Genomic DNA, 19153 nt, shown 5'->3' on the forward strand with positions numbered 1-19153 from the left:
TTTAGTAAATTTAGTAATATTATTATTTATTAAAAATTTTTATATTACATAATTACGGCGAAAAGAAAAAAGAATAATTAAAATGTTGATTCGCTAAATAAATTTAATTCACGATTCATGAGAAAATTATTTTTTAAAAAATAAAGCTATTTGAAGCGTTGGGATAAAATAAAGTATGTTAATTACTAATAATTTGCGCCGATCGCCGATCATACGAGAATATTAAATTATATAAAAATTTATTACGTAAATATTATAAGAACATATTAATTAATATTGAATGATCATTTTATCGAAGAAGTGAACCATCATAATTTGCATTTATTCATTTACTATAGAACAGGAAAAAAATTGATTTTTCGATGCAAGTTTATGATGACGAGAAAATGATGTTTTAATTTCATAATTATGACCAAACTAAATTATTAGTTCATAATGCCATAATTATTTATCGTAAATCATCATTGGTACTAACCACAAAAATGTTTACAGTATTATTAACGATAAAATTGTAAAAGGTTATAAAAGAAGGAAAATATTATGAAAAAAAAATAATAACTTATAACCACTTTTTAACCAAAAAAAAAAATGATTCAATCTCGTGTGTTGTTTAATAGACTCTCGGCGCAGTCAATTTCACCTCAATTTTACGTTAATCGTAAAATAAATATAATCAATTCTTCATTTCTTTCTAAAAGATCGTTAAGAACAACACGTTATCTTAATTTACAATCTAATTATGAATCTACTAAAGAAAAAGGTAAAGAAACCTTAGGTACGACGCAAGAGAAAACTAAACAAAATGCCAATGAAACATATAACACTGCTAAAGATACATTACAAGATGTAGCTAAAAATTCTCGAAAAGAAGGACAAGAAGCTATCCAGAGTATCAAGAGTAGCGCGCAGAGTACAAAAGAGGAAGGACGAGAAACCATGCAGAGTGCGAAAGAGAAAGGACAAGAAACCATGCAGGATACAAAAGAGAAAGGGCAAGAGACTTTAAAAAGTACTCAAAATATTTTGAAAAGCGGTATAGAAAAAGCAGGTGAAGCTATGAAAAGCTCTCAAGAGAAGGGGAAAGAATTAAAAGAATCTGGTCAAGAAATTTTAGGTATATTAAAAGAACAAGGTCAAGATGTATTGAAGAAAGCTCAAGATTCCTTAAAGAAAGCACAAGCTAGTGGAAACGAAACTATTAAAAATTTACAAGGGAAAGGACAAGATACTAAGAAAAATGAAGGAGATTCTCCTAGAATTTAGTTTTCACATTAGTTATTCGGCGTACTTTTAATTATAGTTGATAAAACATTTTAACTATCTAGAAATATAAATTTTTTTATAAGAAATAAATTTTAATTAATTAACTATAATGACTTGAGCTTGTATATTTAATGTTTTGTTTAAAATAATGTTATCCGATAAAATAAGTCATGAAGATTATATTATATATATTATATATTTTTGACCAAACTGCATAAAAGAATAGAAATACTAATTAAACTAGCGAGTGAACTTAAAAAGGCACTTGTTTACGATATCAAGTATTAGATATTTATATTTGAATATGCCTCGATTTGGCGACGTCAATTAATTTCATTTCAATATTAATTATGCACGTATCTCCCAACGTTTTTTTAAAAATCTTTTCTTTATTCAAAATACCATTAGTTACATTACTTGTTCCAATATTAATGATATTACCTCTCATTACAATTTTACGAAGATTTTACTATCCCTCAATGTTTATACCAAAAATTAAAAACTGATCTTACTTTTTTTCAGAGAGCTTTATTAAGAAATTAAATTTTACGCGTGCATAAAATATTTCTATATTAGCATCCTATCCATTCAGCAGACGGTATCCAGAGAGCAAACTCATTTTTTTATAAAAATTTAAAATCATATATATTTTAAATAGCTTAGATTCTGAATTTTATATTAGTATTATATATTTAATGAAGTTCGTTATTAATTTAATTATTCATAAATTTTTAATTTTTGTAAATTTTCTCTAGATTTATTTGTTTATTTTTGGGAAGAGGAAATCATATTTTATTATTTAATTTTCGGTATAAAGATAATGATGGTATAAAGTTTTACTATCCATACTGTATAGTTATTAGGGTTAGGGTTAGGGTTAGGCAAATTAGGTTTAGTATTAGGATTAGAATTAGTGTTAGGATTAGTGTGGATTAGGTTAGTATTAGAAGATTAGGTTAGAAATTCGGGTTAGGATTTGGATTAAAAATTAAACTTTAAATATTAAGATTTAAACTAACTATACCTGATACAGTAAATAAAAATTATACTACATAAAATAAAAGCTATACTATGCATACAACATAATATGCTATTAATATAACTATTTTCAATTTTATACCTTTCTAAAATAAATTGAAAAATAGCTTACAATGTTTGCATTACCATTTTTAATATGTTACTTTTAAAATTTCATTAAAACTTGAGATTTGGACTTTAAAGTAAATAAGAAAAACTTATTATTGAAAGATAAATTTTTATTATACTACCTTAAACATTATAAAAATATATTTATTATAATAATAAACTTATCAATAGTTTAAACTAAGGATGCTTGCCAAAACTATTTTTTCAAAATTTTAGTTTAGTCAAAATTCAATCTGAAATTATTTTTTATAATAAACTTAATTGCCCTAAACTGTTTTTATGCTTTTCTGAAACTACTGTTTATCAGTATAAAATATACGGTTGCAATATAAAATATAAACAAATATACTGTTTATTAGTATAAAACATACGTTTTTTCTACTGTTTACAAGTATAAACATACGGGTAAAACTGGAAAATATACTGTACGCAAAAAAAGAAAAAAAAACAAAACCAAGATTCATATATACTTACGAATCTTGGTTCTTTTCTGTTCTTCAGAACTAGAAAGTCCGCCAAAACCTAAAAAAAAGTAAAAAATGGTTATTAGTATAAACCGTTATAATATTTTTCTAAAAAATAAAAAAATAAACTAAGATTCGTACTTATCTTACAAATCTTGGTTTTCCATTCTTTAGAACTCAGAATCCTGCCCGCTGATCTAAAATAAGAAAGAAAATGAAATGTTAATGATGTTTCCAACGTTTTTAACATTTCATTAAAAAAAAATAAAAAAAAAAGTTCTTTACAAAACATTTTTCAACGTTTCATTAAAAAATAAAAAATAAAAAAATTGGAATGTTAGCCAACGTTCTGATTAAATAAAATGAAAAAAAAGTTATTTACAAAACATTTTTCAACGTTAAAAAATAAAAAAAAAATAATCAGAATGTTAGCCAATGTTTTAATTAAAAAAAATGAAAAAAATTAATATTCTAAAATGTTAAAAAATGTTTCGTTTAAAAAAGAAAAAATAAAAAAATTGGAACATTAACCAACATTCCGATTAAAGAAATTAAATAAAAAAAAGAATTTTTCAGAACGTTAAAGAACGTTCTGATTTAAAAAATTAAATAAAAAAATTAATCAGAATAATGTTAGCCAACGTTCTGATTAAAAGAATTTAAAAAAAAAATATTTTTTCAGAACATTTTTCAACGTTCCGATTAAAAATGAAGTAAAAAAATTAATCAGAATATTAACCAACGTTCTGATTAAAAAATTTTAAAAAACATTATTATTTCAGAATGTTTTTCAACGTTCTGATTAAAAATAAAATAAAAAAATTCAATTAAAAGAATTTTAAAAGAAACGTTAACGTTAAAAAATGAAAAAATAGTTTCACAATATTTCATTGCGAAACTTACCAAAAGTTTGCCAGCTTTTTTCTGTAAAAGGCTTATATCTCCAGAATTACCTTATATTACAGAATTTATCAAATTCTTTACATTTTCCGTAAATAGATCTGTGAAAAGCTCATTTTTACAGAGATTTACAGAGATAACAGATAAAACTTTTTATTTATAGGAAAGAAAAAGAAATGAAACGAAAGGGAAAGGGAGAATAAAAGAAAGGGAAGCCCTATAAAAAGTATTTATATTTAAAATATAATCAAAAACTTTTTAAAATACATTTAAATTATACTTAAAATATATTTAATTTAAAAATTGCGAAATACTTATAATATACTTAAAATGTATTTAAAATTATCTTAAAATATATTTCTAATATATTTAATTTTTGCCAAAATACTTAAAATATACTTAAATTATACTTATAATATATTTTATAATATATTTTAAGTATATTTTAAATACATAAAAAATATACTTATAATAGTCTTATAATATACTTAAATTTTATATTTTAAGTATGGGCAAAAATTAAATATATTAGACATATGTTTTAAAATAATTTTAGGTATATTTTAGATATATTAAAAATATATTTTAAGTATTTTGCAATTTTTAAATTAAGTATATTTTAAATATATTTTAAATATATTTTAAGTATAATACTTTTTATAGGGAAGAGGAAGGGAAGAACAAAGAGAGAACTAAGGTTGCTTGTCTAATCCTCTTCAAAATCCTATGATTAGTTTCATCAAAATTTTACTATAAATTTATTATAGTTTTGGCAGAGTTTCGGCAGTTTCAGCATTTATAATAAGTTTCGGCAGTTTCGCCTTTCTCCAAAGTTTTGCCAGTTTTTTAATATAGTTTTGGCAGAATTTTACTTTTCGGCAAAATGCCATCTTGCCTAAACTCCTAGGTTTCAGCAAGCAACTTTAAAGAAAACAAAGGGAAGAACAAAGGAGTAATGGGAAAACAAAAGGGAAGGGGAAAACGAAAAAGCTAGGAAAAAGCAAAAAAAAAAAATTAAGCTTTGCCAAAAAAAAACTTAATTTCTTTTTTGCTATATCACAGTCCGTAGCAGTAATTAGTAATTCAGTATCACGTGATACACATGATATAGAATATGCTAAAATGAATTTTTTTTAAATATTAATAAATAGTACAGTGATTAGATCAACCTTATGTAAAGGTTACCTTCAAAATTTTACATTCATATCAGATAAAAAATTTCCAGATTAAAAAATTATTCTGTTTAAGTTTTCGTAAAGATTCAAAACTTGTGTTTATGATCTGTAGGATGGCTTGACAGAACTACTTGACCTCTTTCAAAATTCAGAGAAGAATTCTTCAAAGTACTCCTATATAATACTTCTTTTACATCCAATCTTGTTATGGGACGTGCGATGGGTTGTTCTGTGACTAATAATAGGTAAATTAGCACAGTGAAGTAACTACAAAAATCCACGTGTCTAAAGTTGCTGTGGCTTTCCTACAGTATCATCTGATTTTCAGTATACAACTACAGTCAACTTTCTATAAATGCACCCTCTATAAATGCACACTCTCTATAAATGCACCTTTTATCTAGTCTCAACTTGGGCCTTAATGCACGGTTTATATATATATATATTCTGTAAATGCACCCTTTATAAAAAAATTTTATATAGTTTACTTATAAAAACTTTGTATTACCTTAATTTTAGATTAATATTAAATGCACTCTTATACCTGGTCCCAAGGGGATAGAGAGTTGACTGTATACATTTATTACTCGGGCAGCTATTGGTCTAATAAAGCAAATCATATGATCATTTTATGAATCGTTATTTGTCAGCCGGTAGACTAACTTTTTTTCAACTTTTATTTGTAATAGACTTAGTTCACTACTCTTTTTTAGAAATAAAAACTTTTTTTTTCAACCAAGAATAAACCATGTCTAATGACGAAATATATACTGGTTGTAAAGGTAAGCGACTCAAAAGGAAGGAAATATAAAAAATATACTAACCGTGTTTTTTCTTTTGATAGTCCTTGTAACCTATCTGCAAAAACTTACTTCTGATCACTGGTCATACATAGATTTTTTGAGACTAAACCATGATAATATCATTGATTATCCACCATTTACAAAGGATTTGATGGAACCTGGTTTAGGAGATTTCTTCGAGCAGTGCAAAACCTAAACCTAACAATATACGACACTATAAAAGGGAAGGTAATATTTTCCCCAACTTAATTTGCATATTTACATAAAGGGAGCTTCTGGTCAGCTGTCTATCTGACTCAGGAGTATCAGCAGTTTTTCTGACCCAAGTGATAGTGGTGGAAGCTCCTGGTTAGCTGTCTATCTGACTCGGAGTATCAGTAGTCTTTTTGGTCCCCATTACTCGTGACATTTTTTTTTGTTTTGAAGCTGAAACAATGAAATATGTAGCCTACTAATCTTCTATTCTCTTTTTAACAAGGTGACTTCAGAGCATTCTGACTCCAAAAATATTTTGGTTTGTTTTTAGAACGAAATAATATCTAATCGAAAACAAGTAAATACGATGGCGTTGTTATTTTTATTGATATATCCATCTATCTAAAGTGTCTTTATTATAATAGCTTGTGCTTAAAAGCACTCTTGATGCAGAAGGCCTTGGTCTGTTAAATGTGGCAAGTAGGCTACAATCACGGAAGATTACCTTGGATTACGAAGACCAGATTGCAAAATTGATACCCTCTTCTGATAAGCGTTCTCTTGATCATACCTCAGCGAATGATAAATCTACAGCTAAGAGAGTCAGCATTGATAATAAGTTTGCATAAATGTTTCTTCTAAAGTCTTTAATACAATACAGATTATAATAACATAAAAATATCACTAATTTTTTTTGATATGTAGGTTAAAAGTTTTAATAATGATGAATCTATGAAAAATCCAGAACAACAACTGCAATGTTCTCCTCATGAAACACAAAATGCTAAAGATAATACACCACCCCTTCTTACAACAATACACGTAGTGCTGAATCAGATAAATACGTTTTGGATTTGGTAGAAAGTGACACAGAAGTGATTGAAATAGACAAGGGGGACAAAATCAAGTATCTTATAGAGATATTTTGGTATTTTCTATCTTTTATGTATAGTAACTATCTTCACTCATACTTGATCTCCTAGGATGAGGTTGAAATTCGAAATAACATACTTAAAATTTTGGCTAGATGTCAAGACGAAAAAAAAAAGTTGAAAAAATCATGACATCAATTTATCTGAATAATATAATGGATATGTCTGATTCAAAGATACACAAAAAAGTTGAGAAGTCCTTAAACGAATATCAGCTTTTATAGTTTAACAAGATCTTTAAAAAGCAGATTTTAAACCAAACTGACGAGTTCAAAAAATATTTGAGTCAATTTACCGGAGATGTATGTAATAAAGTTCAAATCCCAACTCTGATTCGCAATTCTTTTGTTTCAGGAAGATTCGACTCTTATTATTACAAAGACTATGATATTGCTCACCAAATACTTGAACACTGGTAAGTTTATATGTATGTTTATATTTATTTAGCCGATTTTCATTGTTATTATTAACCTTTCTGTAAATAGTGCTACCCAGTTGGAAGCTCCAATGAGCTATGAATCCAAGAGTTTTAATTTAGAATGAACTTTTGCAATTGACACTATAATCTACATCTTAAATCGATTATTTAAGATGCATCAGGATGTTATAAATAGCGGATAGTAAGAATTTATTGTAAATTTTAAAGTAGACTAGCTTTCAGTTAATTATTTTTTTTACTTAAGATCGAATTGACGACTCCTCACACCAAACATCATAAATTTGATGGATTATTTAAAGTGTTAAATAATCAAGTTTAGCTATTGTTGAATTTTCAAGTAGTAGGAAGGCATCCTTCACTAAAGAAAATAGTGACCATGTTAAATTGTGTCGAAATGCGATAAGAATTCTAAATTTCATGTTGCAAACAATACCAAGCAAAAATGCCCGAATATACTTGATACAATTTGTCAGTAAGTATTTGTTAAAGTCTGAGTAATAAGAAAAATACAAATTATTACATCTAAGAAATTTTTTTTTTTTTGTAGACAGCTATAGCTATCTTAAGATTGAATATTTGGTCCGTCCCTTACCATCAGTGTACTTTCTTGACCGTTTTGTATGTACTAAAGTACCTGAGACCTTTGACGACATTGAAAAGTTTACCAAAGATATGGTGGAATTGATATCTTGGCAGGTATGGAGTTGTAAGTTGTTTGGGCTTCCTTTTTATGGTAGTTAATTTTAATTAATATAGGCGGATATTTTATTCATGGTCAAGGAAATAAACAAAATTCCTTACACAGCTGGAAACAGTAATGTATGCACAACTCCATTAGAAGATACACCAAAAAAGGACAAAAAGAAAGTCACGAAGAACAATTCATATTCAGGATCACCATGTCCTGGGTCACCAGGCTCGCCATTGATATAAACTATAAAGATATTTTATGTTATTTGCATTTAGCTTTATCTGAATATTATTGTGTTGGTGTGGAGGGAATATATAACTGTGAATTTTTATGTATTAACTTCGTATCTTTGCGAACTTGCTATTTGTAATGTGAAAACTGGTAGAAAATGTTAAAATCATTTTTTTGTTGTATGATTATATATTATTATATTATGTATTTAAGATAACTAATACTAATTAAATTCTCTTATATAACTCAAATATAAAAGGTAATAATGATATTAAATTACTAAACTTATATAAAAATAGAAATCATCTTATTTTTAATAAATAAAAATTAATATATAAAATTTAATTAAGAAGATAAATCAAATTATTTATAAAATTTATCCCTTAAACTGTATTGCAGGCAAATTTGCTCGCAATTTCTAAATTAGGATAAATAACGCTATAAAAAATTCTTTAATTTCGGCCAGATCGTCACATAATTTTGCAGCCAAATTGATCTATATTCTGGCCATAAATTGTATAAATTAAATATGTGGTTGGATGAGAAATTAACCTGCAAAAATAGTATCAGAATTTTTATATAATAAAATCTAAACTTTTCTTACCATATTTTTTCTTTATTTGAATATTTATTATAACTTTTTATTTTCATTATAAAAATTTTGCATTATAATAAATAAAATAGAGATAAAAAAATTAATTTTTATGAGTATATAATTAAAATGCATAATAAAATTTTCATTAAGGTTCTATATAAATTCAAAATCCTACTTTTAAATATTAAAAGTTATTAATAAAGAGAATGTCAAAAAATCACTGGTGGTGATTTTTGCCGATATAATTAAATCATGTGATTATACGTATGTAGAGTTTGGAACCGGTTGCATTTTTGAAAACCGAATTTAAAACGGGTGCAACCGGTTGGACCCTTTTTAAATCGGTTTTTGCAAAATTGGTTGAAACCGATTTATACACCCAGTTTATATTTATTTAATTATCAATTACATATCATTTTTTTTAAACGAAATAAACAGCTTAATGATCACGTGATGTAGATCATTTCGTTTTACTATAACGAATAAATAATGAGCTGCACGTTCCTTATGAAATTATACAATGATCTGTATCTAAACCAGATCGGGATTAGGCTGCGGCTAATTTTTTCCAAACAAACTACATCATAATCAAAATAGTTCTCACATGAATTCCATGAATTCATGAAAATTCACAATGAATTCATAAAATAATTCTCACACGTAGTTGTTTAAATCACCGCATTCTCTAAAAACTTGTAGACATTCTTTTTTTGCTATTAAAATGTCAAGTTCACCATACACATTTTCTGACTCTGAAACGATTGATGATACTAATTCCACGATAAGTGAGAGTGATACCATTATACAAAATCAACGTCAGCAAATTTCCTCAACACGAAAAAACCGCAGCCATACAATATTTTTTTTTCGCGTAGATGGTGATTTTGCCTATTGTAAAATTTGTGAATCAAATTTTGCCAACACAAATAAAAGAGCTTATGGCTATAGTCGGAAAGGTGGGAATACAACTAATCTCATAGCACACTTAAGAGATAAATATAATATAACTAAAGATAATTATTCAGAATATCTGGATGAACACGAAGAGGTATTTCATTTTTTAATTAAGTCATGTGATTATGTCATACAAAAATTTTTTTATAAACTATAAATATTATCTATTAGCCAATTGCTGAACTCGCAAATCATCCTTCAACAACATGTTCTCCTAAACGACAAGAATTAATCACCAGAAAAGTTACTGCTTTTATTATCAAAAATGTTCAACCTTTATTTGTATTACAAAATCAAGCATTTCAAGATCTTTTATTAACATGTGAACCGGGTTATAAAATTCCCTGTGATAAATCTATTAAACAAATGCTTTTTTTAGCATACACATAGAGTAAAAAACAACTTCAATCCTTATTACAAGATACAGCAGTAACAGTACACCTGACGACTGATCTTTGGACATCTAAATCCCGACATGGTTACCTTGGTGTGACTGCAACATGGTTAACTGCGGACTTTGAGTTTCAAGAAGCTCTATTATCATGCAACCACCTTCCTTATCCTCACACTGGTGAGGTTATTTGTGAAGAATTATTTCAAATATTAGAAAGTTGGAATCTAAAATCAACAGCTTTTACAGTAGCAACTGACAATGGAATGAATATGGTAAAAGCAGTTCGTTTATTAAAAGAAAATTATCTTGACCAAATTCAACACCAGTCTTGTGTTGCACACACTTTGCAACTTTCAGTAATGGAAGGTTTAAAGCAATGTAAAGCATTCCATCGTCGAATAAAAAGTTTACAGACCTTTTTTCGCTTACCTAAACAGGCTGAAAGACTTCATTCAGCACAACAACAAAATTTCCAAATAAATTTATCTGAAAATGAATATATGAATCCACTAGAAGTTTTGACAGATGTCAAAACTAGGTGGAATTCTACATACTTAGCGTGGAAACGAATTCTTGAGTTACATAATTTCATGAGAAATGTATCTACAGATTTACTCTTAAATTCTGACCGAGCATCTCAAAAAGAAGGTGAAAAGCTAGAACGATTATGTTTAAGTCCAGATGAAAAAATGTAAATTTATTTATTTTTTTTAGACAAATTAAATTCTTTCATTAATGTTTATATATTTTTAATAATAGATTTCTCCAGAAAATGATTGTCACTTTGGAACCTTTTGAAACTATAACACGTAAAATTAGTGGTGCAAAATATCCAACATTAAGTCTTGTTGTTCCATATATGTATTTACTTAAAAATAATTTTGCACCAAATGAGGAAGAAAATGAAACCTTAGATACCTATCTTAGTTTAATTTATGGATCTAATGGTGAAGAAGAGGATTCTGATGTGGCTAGTGATGATGAATATATTCCATCAGATGGAACAAGACAATATTGGCAGCATTCACATCGTCAATTTCACCACCAAAGATGTGGAAATACACGAAATAGAGGTCAGAGTCGAGGTCGAGGTTGTAGAAGGGGTGGTGCATCCACATCTCATCCAGTTGAATCAAATTTGGATGATATAAATACTGTAGAATATTTACAGCCAGTAAATACAGAAGGTTTATTGCAAAAAGTTCGTGCTGCCATTTTCTTATCTTTAGATGAGCTTTGGACAGTGCCATCTAATATTATGCTTGTTGTAACATTTCTGGATTCCCGCTTCAAAAACTTTGATTGGTGTAATGGTAATGGTAAGGATGAAGCTAAACAATTAGTTCAAGAATTGTATAATGCAAAAAAGGACTTTCTACCTCGAAATAGTATCAATAGTATTATAAGCTCTTCAGATGATGATGATGATATTTTTAAAGCACTAAAAGTTAATAAGGAAAGAGTGCAAGATGATGATGAAGTGATGCTTTATTTGCAACAAAAACAAGTCAGATTGAAGGATGATCCATTAAAGTGGTGGTCAGTTAATGAGATTACTTTACCAATTTTAGCTCAAATTGCAAGAAAGTATTTATCCATCCCTGCAGCATCAGTACCTAGTGAGCGTCTATTCTCTGATGCTGGCAATCACATATCTGCTAGGCGGACCCGATTATCTCCAGAGTTGGTAAACAAAATGTTGTTTTTAAAGAGAAATAGCGATATTTTTGATATTTTTCCTCCATTAAATTAGCCTAGTAGCTATATGTAACTTAGGTTTCTGTATAAATTTTGCTTATTAAATAATAAAGTGATATTTTTGTTGTGCAAATAATCAGCACTTAAAATCATTCATTCAGTTATTTGCGAAAAATAATTGTATTTATATAGTAAAATGATTTAATAATTAAATTTTTATTTTTCATTATTTTTTTCCATTAAATATACATATTATTTGTAAAATTTGCAAATTTGCTAATCTAATTTTTAAAATCTATATAAAAATGATCGGATATATTAAGCATAAATTTTCATTAATATCAAATCGGTTTGGGCATCCGGTTGCACTCGTTTTAAATGCAAACTGGTTTTTATAACATAAATCCGGATTAAACCGAATCATTAAAAAAATGGGTAGAACCGAATTTAAAACCGGATGGTGCATCCGGTTCCAAACTCTATATGTATGTATTACAAAATTGATTAAATATAAATACGTGATAATGTGATATACATGACTATGTGAAACATCATGACCATCACCAGTATTTATACCAAAATCGGCAATTTATAACAAAAAATATGTATAATTAAAACAAATTTATACGCTTTTCTTTTTTTTTATTTTATTTAATAATCACAGAAATACGATTTTCCTTTTAATTACAGAGTCATAAAATACCAGAATGGATAAAAATATGCACAAATGTTCCATTTTTGATGTATATTCCTCAGAAAAGAAGAAGATTTCAGATGTTAACAAGTTACAAGAAGATTTTGAGAGTGAAAGCACTTTGTCAAGTTCAAGTATTGAAGATTCTAATAAAAAACGTGCAATACTTGGTTTAGAAAAGCATAGCAAACATGCTTATTATCACATACTGATCATTTGCCGATTGTAATATATGTGACATCACATTAACTTTGAAGCATTATTTCAAATTATAAATGTGTAAAAAAAATCACATTAAATTATTTTATTTAATAGTTTAAAGTATTAATAGTTTAATATAAAAATTTTGTGCCAAAATAAAATGTAATGCCAAAGTTAGTTTTAGGCCAAATTTTTCAATTAATTAATATATGCCGATCATCTCCTAATCAGATTTTGAAGCTTTGGGCGAAACCACAGAAGTTCAGGCAAAACTTGAAATTTTTATGAGTTATAGATTAATGTCTTTAAAATTAATGGCTGAAGTAACACAGCATAATTTTAGGTAACACAAAATTATGGCCAAATTAATATTTGCAATTATTAATACTAATAATATTACTATTTAATTTAGTACAAAATTTAAAATGCAATAATTTCGCCAATATGGATCTGATGGCAATGATTTTACTACCATTCAAATCCTCTCACTGAGACCAATCTAATAGTATATAATAATTCATTAGAATATGTTCACTGGATCTCAAGATTATAAAATTTGAATTTTTATTTTATTTATTAATTATAAAAATTTATATGTATTGATATAATTTCTGTTAATATTGATCAATTTTACCCTTAAAATTGTCAAATTAAACATCATTTCAGCTTTATATATTAACCAGATAGTATTTTTTTATGTGACAATATTGAAAAAATGATTAATAAATGATCGGTAAATGATCGGTAATAATGTGACAATATAAGGGATGTTCGCTATGCTGTTTAGAAAAAGGTGATACATTTGAAGATTGGAAATCAGCTGAAAAACAAGTTGAAATTTATTTAAAGGTAGTTGGATTTGGAGTTATAAAACGTCATCTTGAAAAAAATAGTTATGGTGAAATTATACGTTGTACTTTTGAGTGCTAAAATTCAGGTGAATATTGTGCAAAAAAAAGAGCTGATGTAGAAGAAACCCATAAACGGGATAGTGTGAAGATAAAATGTTCATGGAAGGTTAATCTTAACTATAATAAAGGTATTATACGAATTACTTCTATACACAAAGAACACAATCACCTACTATATGGAAATGGAAATAAAAACAGAAACCCGCTTACTTATAATAAAGGTCACCATAGAAAATTGGCCTTTACTAATAGTTTTTATCTTACTTTTTTCTTAAATTCTATTGGTTAATTAGCTAAAAAAGAAAAAAATCATAATAATGTAACATAAAATTTCCTTTTATAGTAGGATTTGCAAAAAATTTTATATATGATTTTTACCTTAGGCTTGAGGGTGACTTATCTTATAAGTAAGCAAGGTCCTATAGAAACATAATATTAGATCACTATTTCAACCCAAAAATGCTTGAAGAAATAGAATTTCTTATTAATATTGGTTATGGAGCAGGTCTAATAATTTACATGCTTTAAAAACATTTTTCTGATATAACAATTCATCCCAAAAATGTATATAATGCAATTTGTCTTTTTCGACATGATCAAAAACTAATGAAAACTGATGTTGCTGAAACATATGACAAGTTAATGAAAATGCAATGTGAGAAGAATGGCTAATTTGTAGAAGCAAGAGTAGAGGGTGATGATAATCATCTTACCAGTTTTTTCTGGATGAGACTATTTCAAATTGAATTGTAGCAAAAGTTTTATGATGTTGCGATAAATGATAATACATCTCAGGCAAACAAGTATCAGATATACTTATCCCTTACAATTGTTATTAATAATCATGCAAAATCAAGAATGGCTGCTACAGCTGTAGTTTCAGATAAAACTAAAGATAGTACTTATCAGTGGATTCTTAAATGCCTTTTACGTGTTACAAATGGTCTTGTACTAAGAGTATTGTTTATAGATGCATTTATGAAAAAATCTTGAAAAGAATTTAAAGGGAAAGCTTCATAAAAAATATGATGATTTTATAAAAGAATAGAATAAATGCCAAAATAGCTTTTCTAAGGAAAAATTTCAAAAATGGTAGTATGAGCTTCTCACAAACTATCCAGAAGCATAAAAATATCTTGAACGTGTATTAGGAACTGATGTGATTAGTTAGGCCTTATATTTCATATATCGATCATTTAATGCAGGCATACAATTGACACAATATATCAAAAGTTACAATACATTAATTAAAAAATCTGTTGGAAGATTTACAACATTATATGAACTAGATACTCAAATTCAATTATAGTTTGATAAGGAAGAAAAATTTGAGTGGCTGAAAAAACAAATTAATCAAATTCCAAGAGTTGGTTTACCTAATATTATTGAAAGATATTTCAAACGAGTTGATAGTATCATCAAAAAATATCTTACGTCACAAGTTTTAAAAATGTAACATTACCAAATAAATGAAAGCTTACTTTACTGTGTTAAAAAAATTAAGAACTAAGACCATTTACTTGAACATGAAGTATGAAATCAAGAAATTAATTTATTATTGTTTTTGGATATGCAAGCCATCAAGTCTATAACATACAAAATAAATTAATTTATTGATTTTTAAGCTTGCTTTAGATTTGCAATATTTTTATTAAAATAAAATGATTTTTCTTTATTTACGATTTTATTTATAAAATACTAAAACCTAACTAATCATTACTTCTAATTACATTAATACTTCATATTTATCTATTATCAATCACTGTACATGTAATAAAATTTAAGAGTAAAATTTTCTTATTATGATAGCCATATTAAAAATTATGGTGCTGTATAGTTATTAATTATATAATTTATGTATGTAGATCAAAATCGGCTAAAATAAATTTTATTGGTTAAAATTGATGATTTTCGAATCCATAATTCTGGCCAAATTTTGCTTAATTCTGGCCAATTTTATAATGCCGGCCTAAATTTTATAAAAATTGAAAAATGCAGTTCAAATGTAACATCACATTTATATAAAATAACTTTCAAACTAAATATAGAAAATAATACTTCTTGACAACATCTAAGAGTGTGTTGAAAAATTTTTTCAAATAATTTTTGTTTTTTAAGGTGGATCTTAACTAGAAGTTGGTACATTTTATTTGCTAAAAATAAGGAATAATAAGAAAAACTTGAAATTTGTCAAATATAGTAAATAATTTAAAACTCTGAATTAAGACAGAAAGTATTTTATATAATTTTATAACAAAAAAAAAGCTTAAAAAAATATTAACTCAAATAAATTTTCAAATAAACCCAGAATCTATAAAGAAAAATTTCCCTTCTTTACTAAAAATGGCCAATTTTTTGAAATGATTTTATAATAATTTTAAAATACTACAAAAATACATTTAATATATCAAAATGCTTTTATTATATTTTTGCTATTATTTTGTAATTATATTGTATCTAGGTCTATAAAAATAACTCAAAATAATATCACAATAATTTTTTAATGTTTTTGTTATTATTTTATTATTATAATATAATTAACTTTGATATTATTTTAATATTTTAATCTCAAAAATACCTTAAATATATCTTGATATATTTTAAAAATTTTACAAAATAATTGCACAATTATTTTGAAAGCCATTGTATCTAGGTTTATAAAAATATTTCAAAAAATTGGCCATTTTTAGTAAAGTTTTTTTCATTATATTTGTATAATAGTATTATAAATTCTTTATTATTTCAATGGTTTTAATTACAAAACAAACTATTTTCTAATTTAAAAAACAATTTGAATATTAAAATAAAAAAATTTCGTGATGAAATAAATAGGAATCTAATATTAAAACATGATTGGACAAAAGTGGATTTACTAAAAATAATGAAAATTTTGTAGTTTTTTTTTAATTTAAAAAAAAATATATTATTCAAAAATAAATCTAATAATACTCTTCCCTTCTTTTTTCCTATAATAAATAAAAATTTATCATTATTTTATATTAAAAAATAAAGAAAATTTGATAAATTCAATAATAAACAAAAATCTTATTGGGTGACCGACCTTATTAACTTAATAAAAGCTGTTTCTTTTGAAAAGTTACACCTAAAAATAAAATATTTATTATTAGTTAAAGGATTCTCATTAAAATTTATTGAAGTAAAAATTCTTTTTTTTATTAAAAAATCAATTTTTTTGTGTTTATACAAAAAACTACCCGAATAACTACTTTGCTAAAAATAGCTATTTTTTTGATATGCTTTTGACATAGCTATAATACTATTTTTATATGGTTTTAATGCATTGTGTCAACCATTAAAACCATGTTATCTAGGCTTATCATTTCATGTCAAAATAATGTCAAAAAAATACAATGGTTTTGTAATTATTTTGTAATTAGTTTATAATTGTATTATAATAGCTTTATGATTTATTTTTAATAAATTTATAATACAGCTGTAATTTATTTCAAATTCATTTTAAATTGTTTTTTAATTAATTTTTAATTGGATTGCAATTGTTAATACAAATATCTATATAGCGTTATAATAAAAATCATTATATAAATAATATACATTAGTTTCGTCATGCTCTCCATCATAACAACCTATTTTGCATTGATGTACAAAATGTACATTTGGTTGATGATCTACCCATTTAATTGCATAAATGCGCCGCCAAGTTCGATCTGTCAATCTTTGAAATCTATAATGTGAACAATCCAATTTTGGATCATTAATTCCTAATGAAACAAACCAATTCAATAGTAAAAAAGGAATTAGTTGTTGATTTTTTTATGAATAAAAATAGCTTGAATTTTTGCGTATGAAGTTGTTATTCTTAAATTAGTTTCACCATCACTTGATATATCTTCCAAAACGTCTACAATATCACCAACACGAAGATTTACATCAACTTGATCGTCCTTATCAACTATAGTATAACTAATACTTTTGAAGTATTTGATCTTTCGTGTTGCTAGATGTTCAGTACAACCAAGTTCTTCCTGATATGCATGTATAAGTTCTGCTAATAAATCATCATTAAGAGATTGTTCAAGATTAGCAGCTTGCAATTCATACTTATTATACTTTCCTTGAACTCTTACATTAATAAAATTTTCATGCATACACGTTATTTGTGAAATTTCATCTTCTTGTTCTAAATTAGTTATAGATGGTAAAATGTACCATGAGTCAAGAAGTGAACGTACACATTGATCTTTTGATAGTATACTAAAATTAAATTGTGCTGTTCCATTATATCTTTCATCAACGCCACCATCTAATAAAAATCGTAATGTTTGCAAACAATTATCATATCGTACAAAGTCCATTTCAATATTTTTCTTATTGGAGTGAGGAATAATACCTTTGTATATTCTATGAATCATTTCTTTCGTAGAGACCGCTGTATTTATTAATGTTGCAAAATTTTTTGCATGCATAACAAAGTGGCGTAAAATGTAAAAGTTCGGTAATTGAGAAATATTAGGAAAAATCTATATTTGCAAAACTTGTTAATAATATATTTGTAATATACATGTGACTTTATGCATGTGACTTACCTTTGCAATTTGCATAGCCCATTGCATAATTCTTTGTTGCAGATCATTATAACCAATTTCAGAAAATTCCTTGCGAAATATGAAGAATGCCATTTTGGAAAAAGATACTCATAAACGTATGAGTTGATCTACTGTATGATTTTTTGTAATTTCGCATACTTTAATTAAATGTTCAACAAATGCCTTATTTAACATTGCAGTATTAGATATTGCTCGATAAATTAAAAATGGCATAATCATACACAGACAAAGACAATCAGAAAAAAAGTAAGATCCTAAATGGGTAATTGGATTTTGTTGACGTGACCAAGTTGGAGGAAATTCAAAGTTATGCCAAATTTCCAAAAATGCGTTTTCTCCTATTGTAGAAAATGTTTGAAATGTTGCTTGAAGCATTTCTCGTGCTAAGCCACCCACACAATGAAATGCATCATGTGGACATTGAAGATAACGATCACGCGTAACTTTATCAAAAATAGAAGGTTTTTTCCGAATACCAAATTCTGTAGCAAGTAGATCTCGTTCAGTTTGAGATTGAGCATTCCTTACAGTAGCAAACTGCAATGTAGTCTTGTGATGATATCGTCCATTTCTTATAATATCAAAAGCAATATCATGTAAGTTATCACGGTAAATCATACAGTTACGGCATCCATAATGTGCATTATGATTTTTTATTCCTGCCTATTCATTGCCCTCCAGTAAGTCACTAGTAATAACTCCTAATCCACCTGCAATCCACACTTCTTGATTATTAATTTTTAGTTCATAACCATGTTCAAGTTCCTGAATATTACTAATAAGTGGTTGAAGTACTTCATCAGTTGTAGCTACGAAAGGGATAAATCCAATAAGAAAATGATTTTTGAGCTTCCGGCGAAGTTCTTGTTTCATATTGCCAA

The 19153-nt window shown here is 26.5% G+C and overlaps 5 protein-coding genes across 5 annotated transcripts; 4 read left to right on the forward strand and 1 right to left on the reverse strand.

The window, feature by feature from the left end:
* Positions 1–297: 297 nt before the first annotated feature.
* OCT59_029551 (uncharacterized protein) lies at positions 298–1371 on the forward strand. Its single transcript, XM_025315629.2, has one exon. The coding sequence runs from the start codon at positions 589–591 to the stop codon at positions 1261–1263; it is 675 nt and encodes a 224-aa protein (XP_025182297.1). The 5' UTR covers positions 298–588; the 3' UTR covers positions 1264–1371.
* Positions 1372–5696: 4325 nt separating this feature from the next.
* OCT59_029552 (uncharacterized protein) lies at positions 5697–7421 on the forward strand (the record flags this gene model as incomplete). The annotated part of the gene is made up of 7 exons (XM_066144721.1): positions 5697–5730; positions 5897–5979; positions 6278–6304; positions 6372–6548; positions 6652–6768; positions 7103–7293; positions 7364–7421. 7 exons carry the CDS (start codon positions 5697–5699, stop codon positions 7419–7421), a joined length of 687 nt encoding a protein of 228 aa, XP_065994758.1.
* A 48-nt stretch (positions 7422–7469) lies between these two features.
* On the forward strand, positions 7470–8250 carry OCT59_029553 (uncharacterized protein; the record flags this gene model as incomplete). The annotated part of the gene is made up of 4 exons (XM_066144725.1): positions 7470–7498; positions 7632–7789; positions 7865–8013; positions 8074–8250. The coding sequence occupies 4 exons, from the start codon at positions 7470–7472 to the stop codon at positions 8248–8250; spliced, it is 513 nt and encodes a 170-aa protein (XP_065994759.1).
* Positions 8251–12587: 4337 nt separating this feature from the next.
* Positions 12588–12803, forward strand: OCT59_029554 (uncharacterized protein; the record flags this gene model as incomplete). The annotated part of the gene is made up of 1 exon (XM_025325188.2): positions 12588–12803. One exon carries the CDS (start codon positions 12588–12590, stop codon positions 12801–12803), a length of 216 nt encoding a protein of 71 aa, XP_025182299.2.
* Positions 12804–17462: 4659 nt separating this feature from the next.
* OCT59_029555 (uncharacterized protein) lies at positions 17463–18890 on the reverse strand (the record flags this gene model as incomplete). Its single annotated transcript, XM_025325189.2, has 3 exons — positions 17463–18185; positions 18252–18320; positions 18411–18890. The coding sequence occupies 3 exons, from the start codon at positions 18888–18890 to the stop codon at positions 17463–17465; spliced, it is 1272 nt and encodes a 423-aa protein (XP_025182300.2).
* Between the last annotated feature and the right edge of the window lie 263 nt (positions 18891–19153).

The sequence above is a fragment of the Rhizophagus irregularis genome, chromosome 9 (genome assembly GCF_026210795.1).
Source record: "Rhizophagus irregularis chromosome 9, complete sequence".
Classification (NCBI taxonomy): domain Eukaryota; kingdom Fungi; phylum Glomeromycota; class Glomeromycetes; order Glomerales; family Glomeraceae; genus Rhizophagus; species Rhizophagus irregularis.

Coding starts and splice junctions, on each gene's coding strand:
- OCT59_029551 (XM_025315629.2), top strand. CDS start 589: ATGATTCAATCTCGTGTGTTGTTTAATAGACTCTCGGCGCAGTCAATT.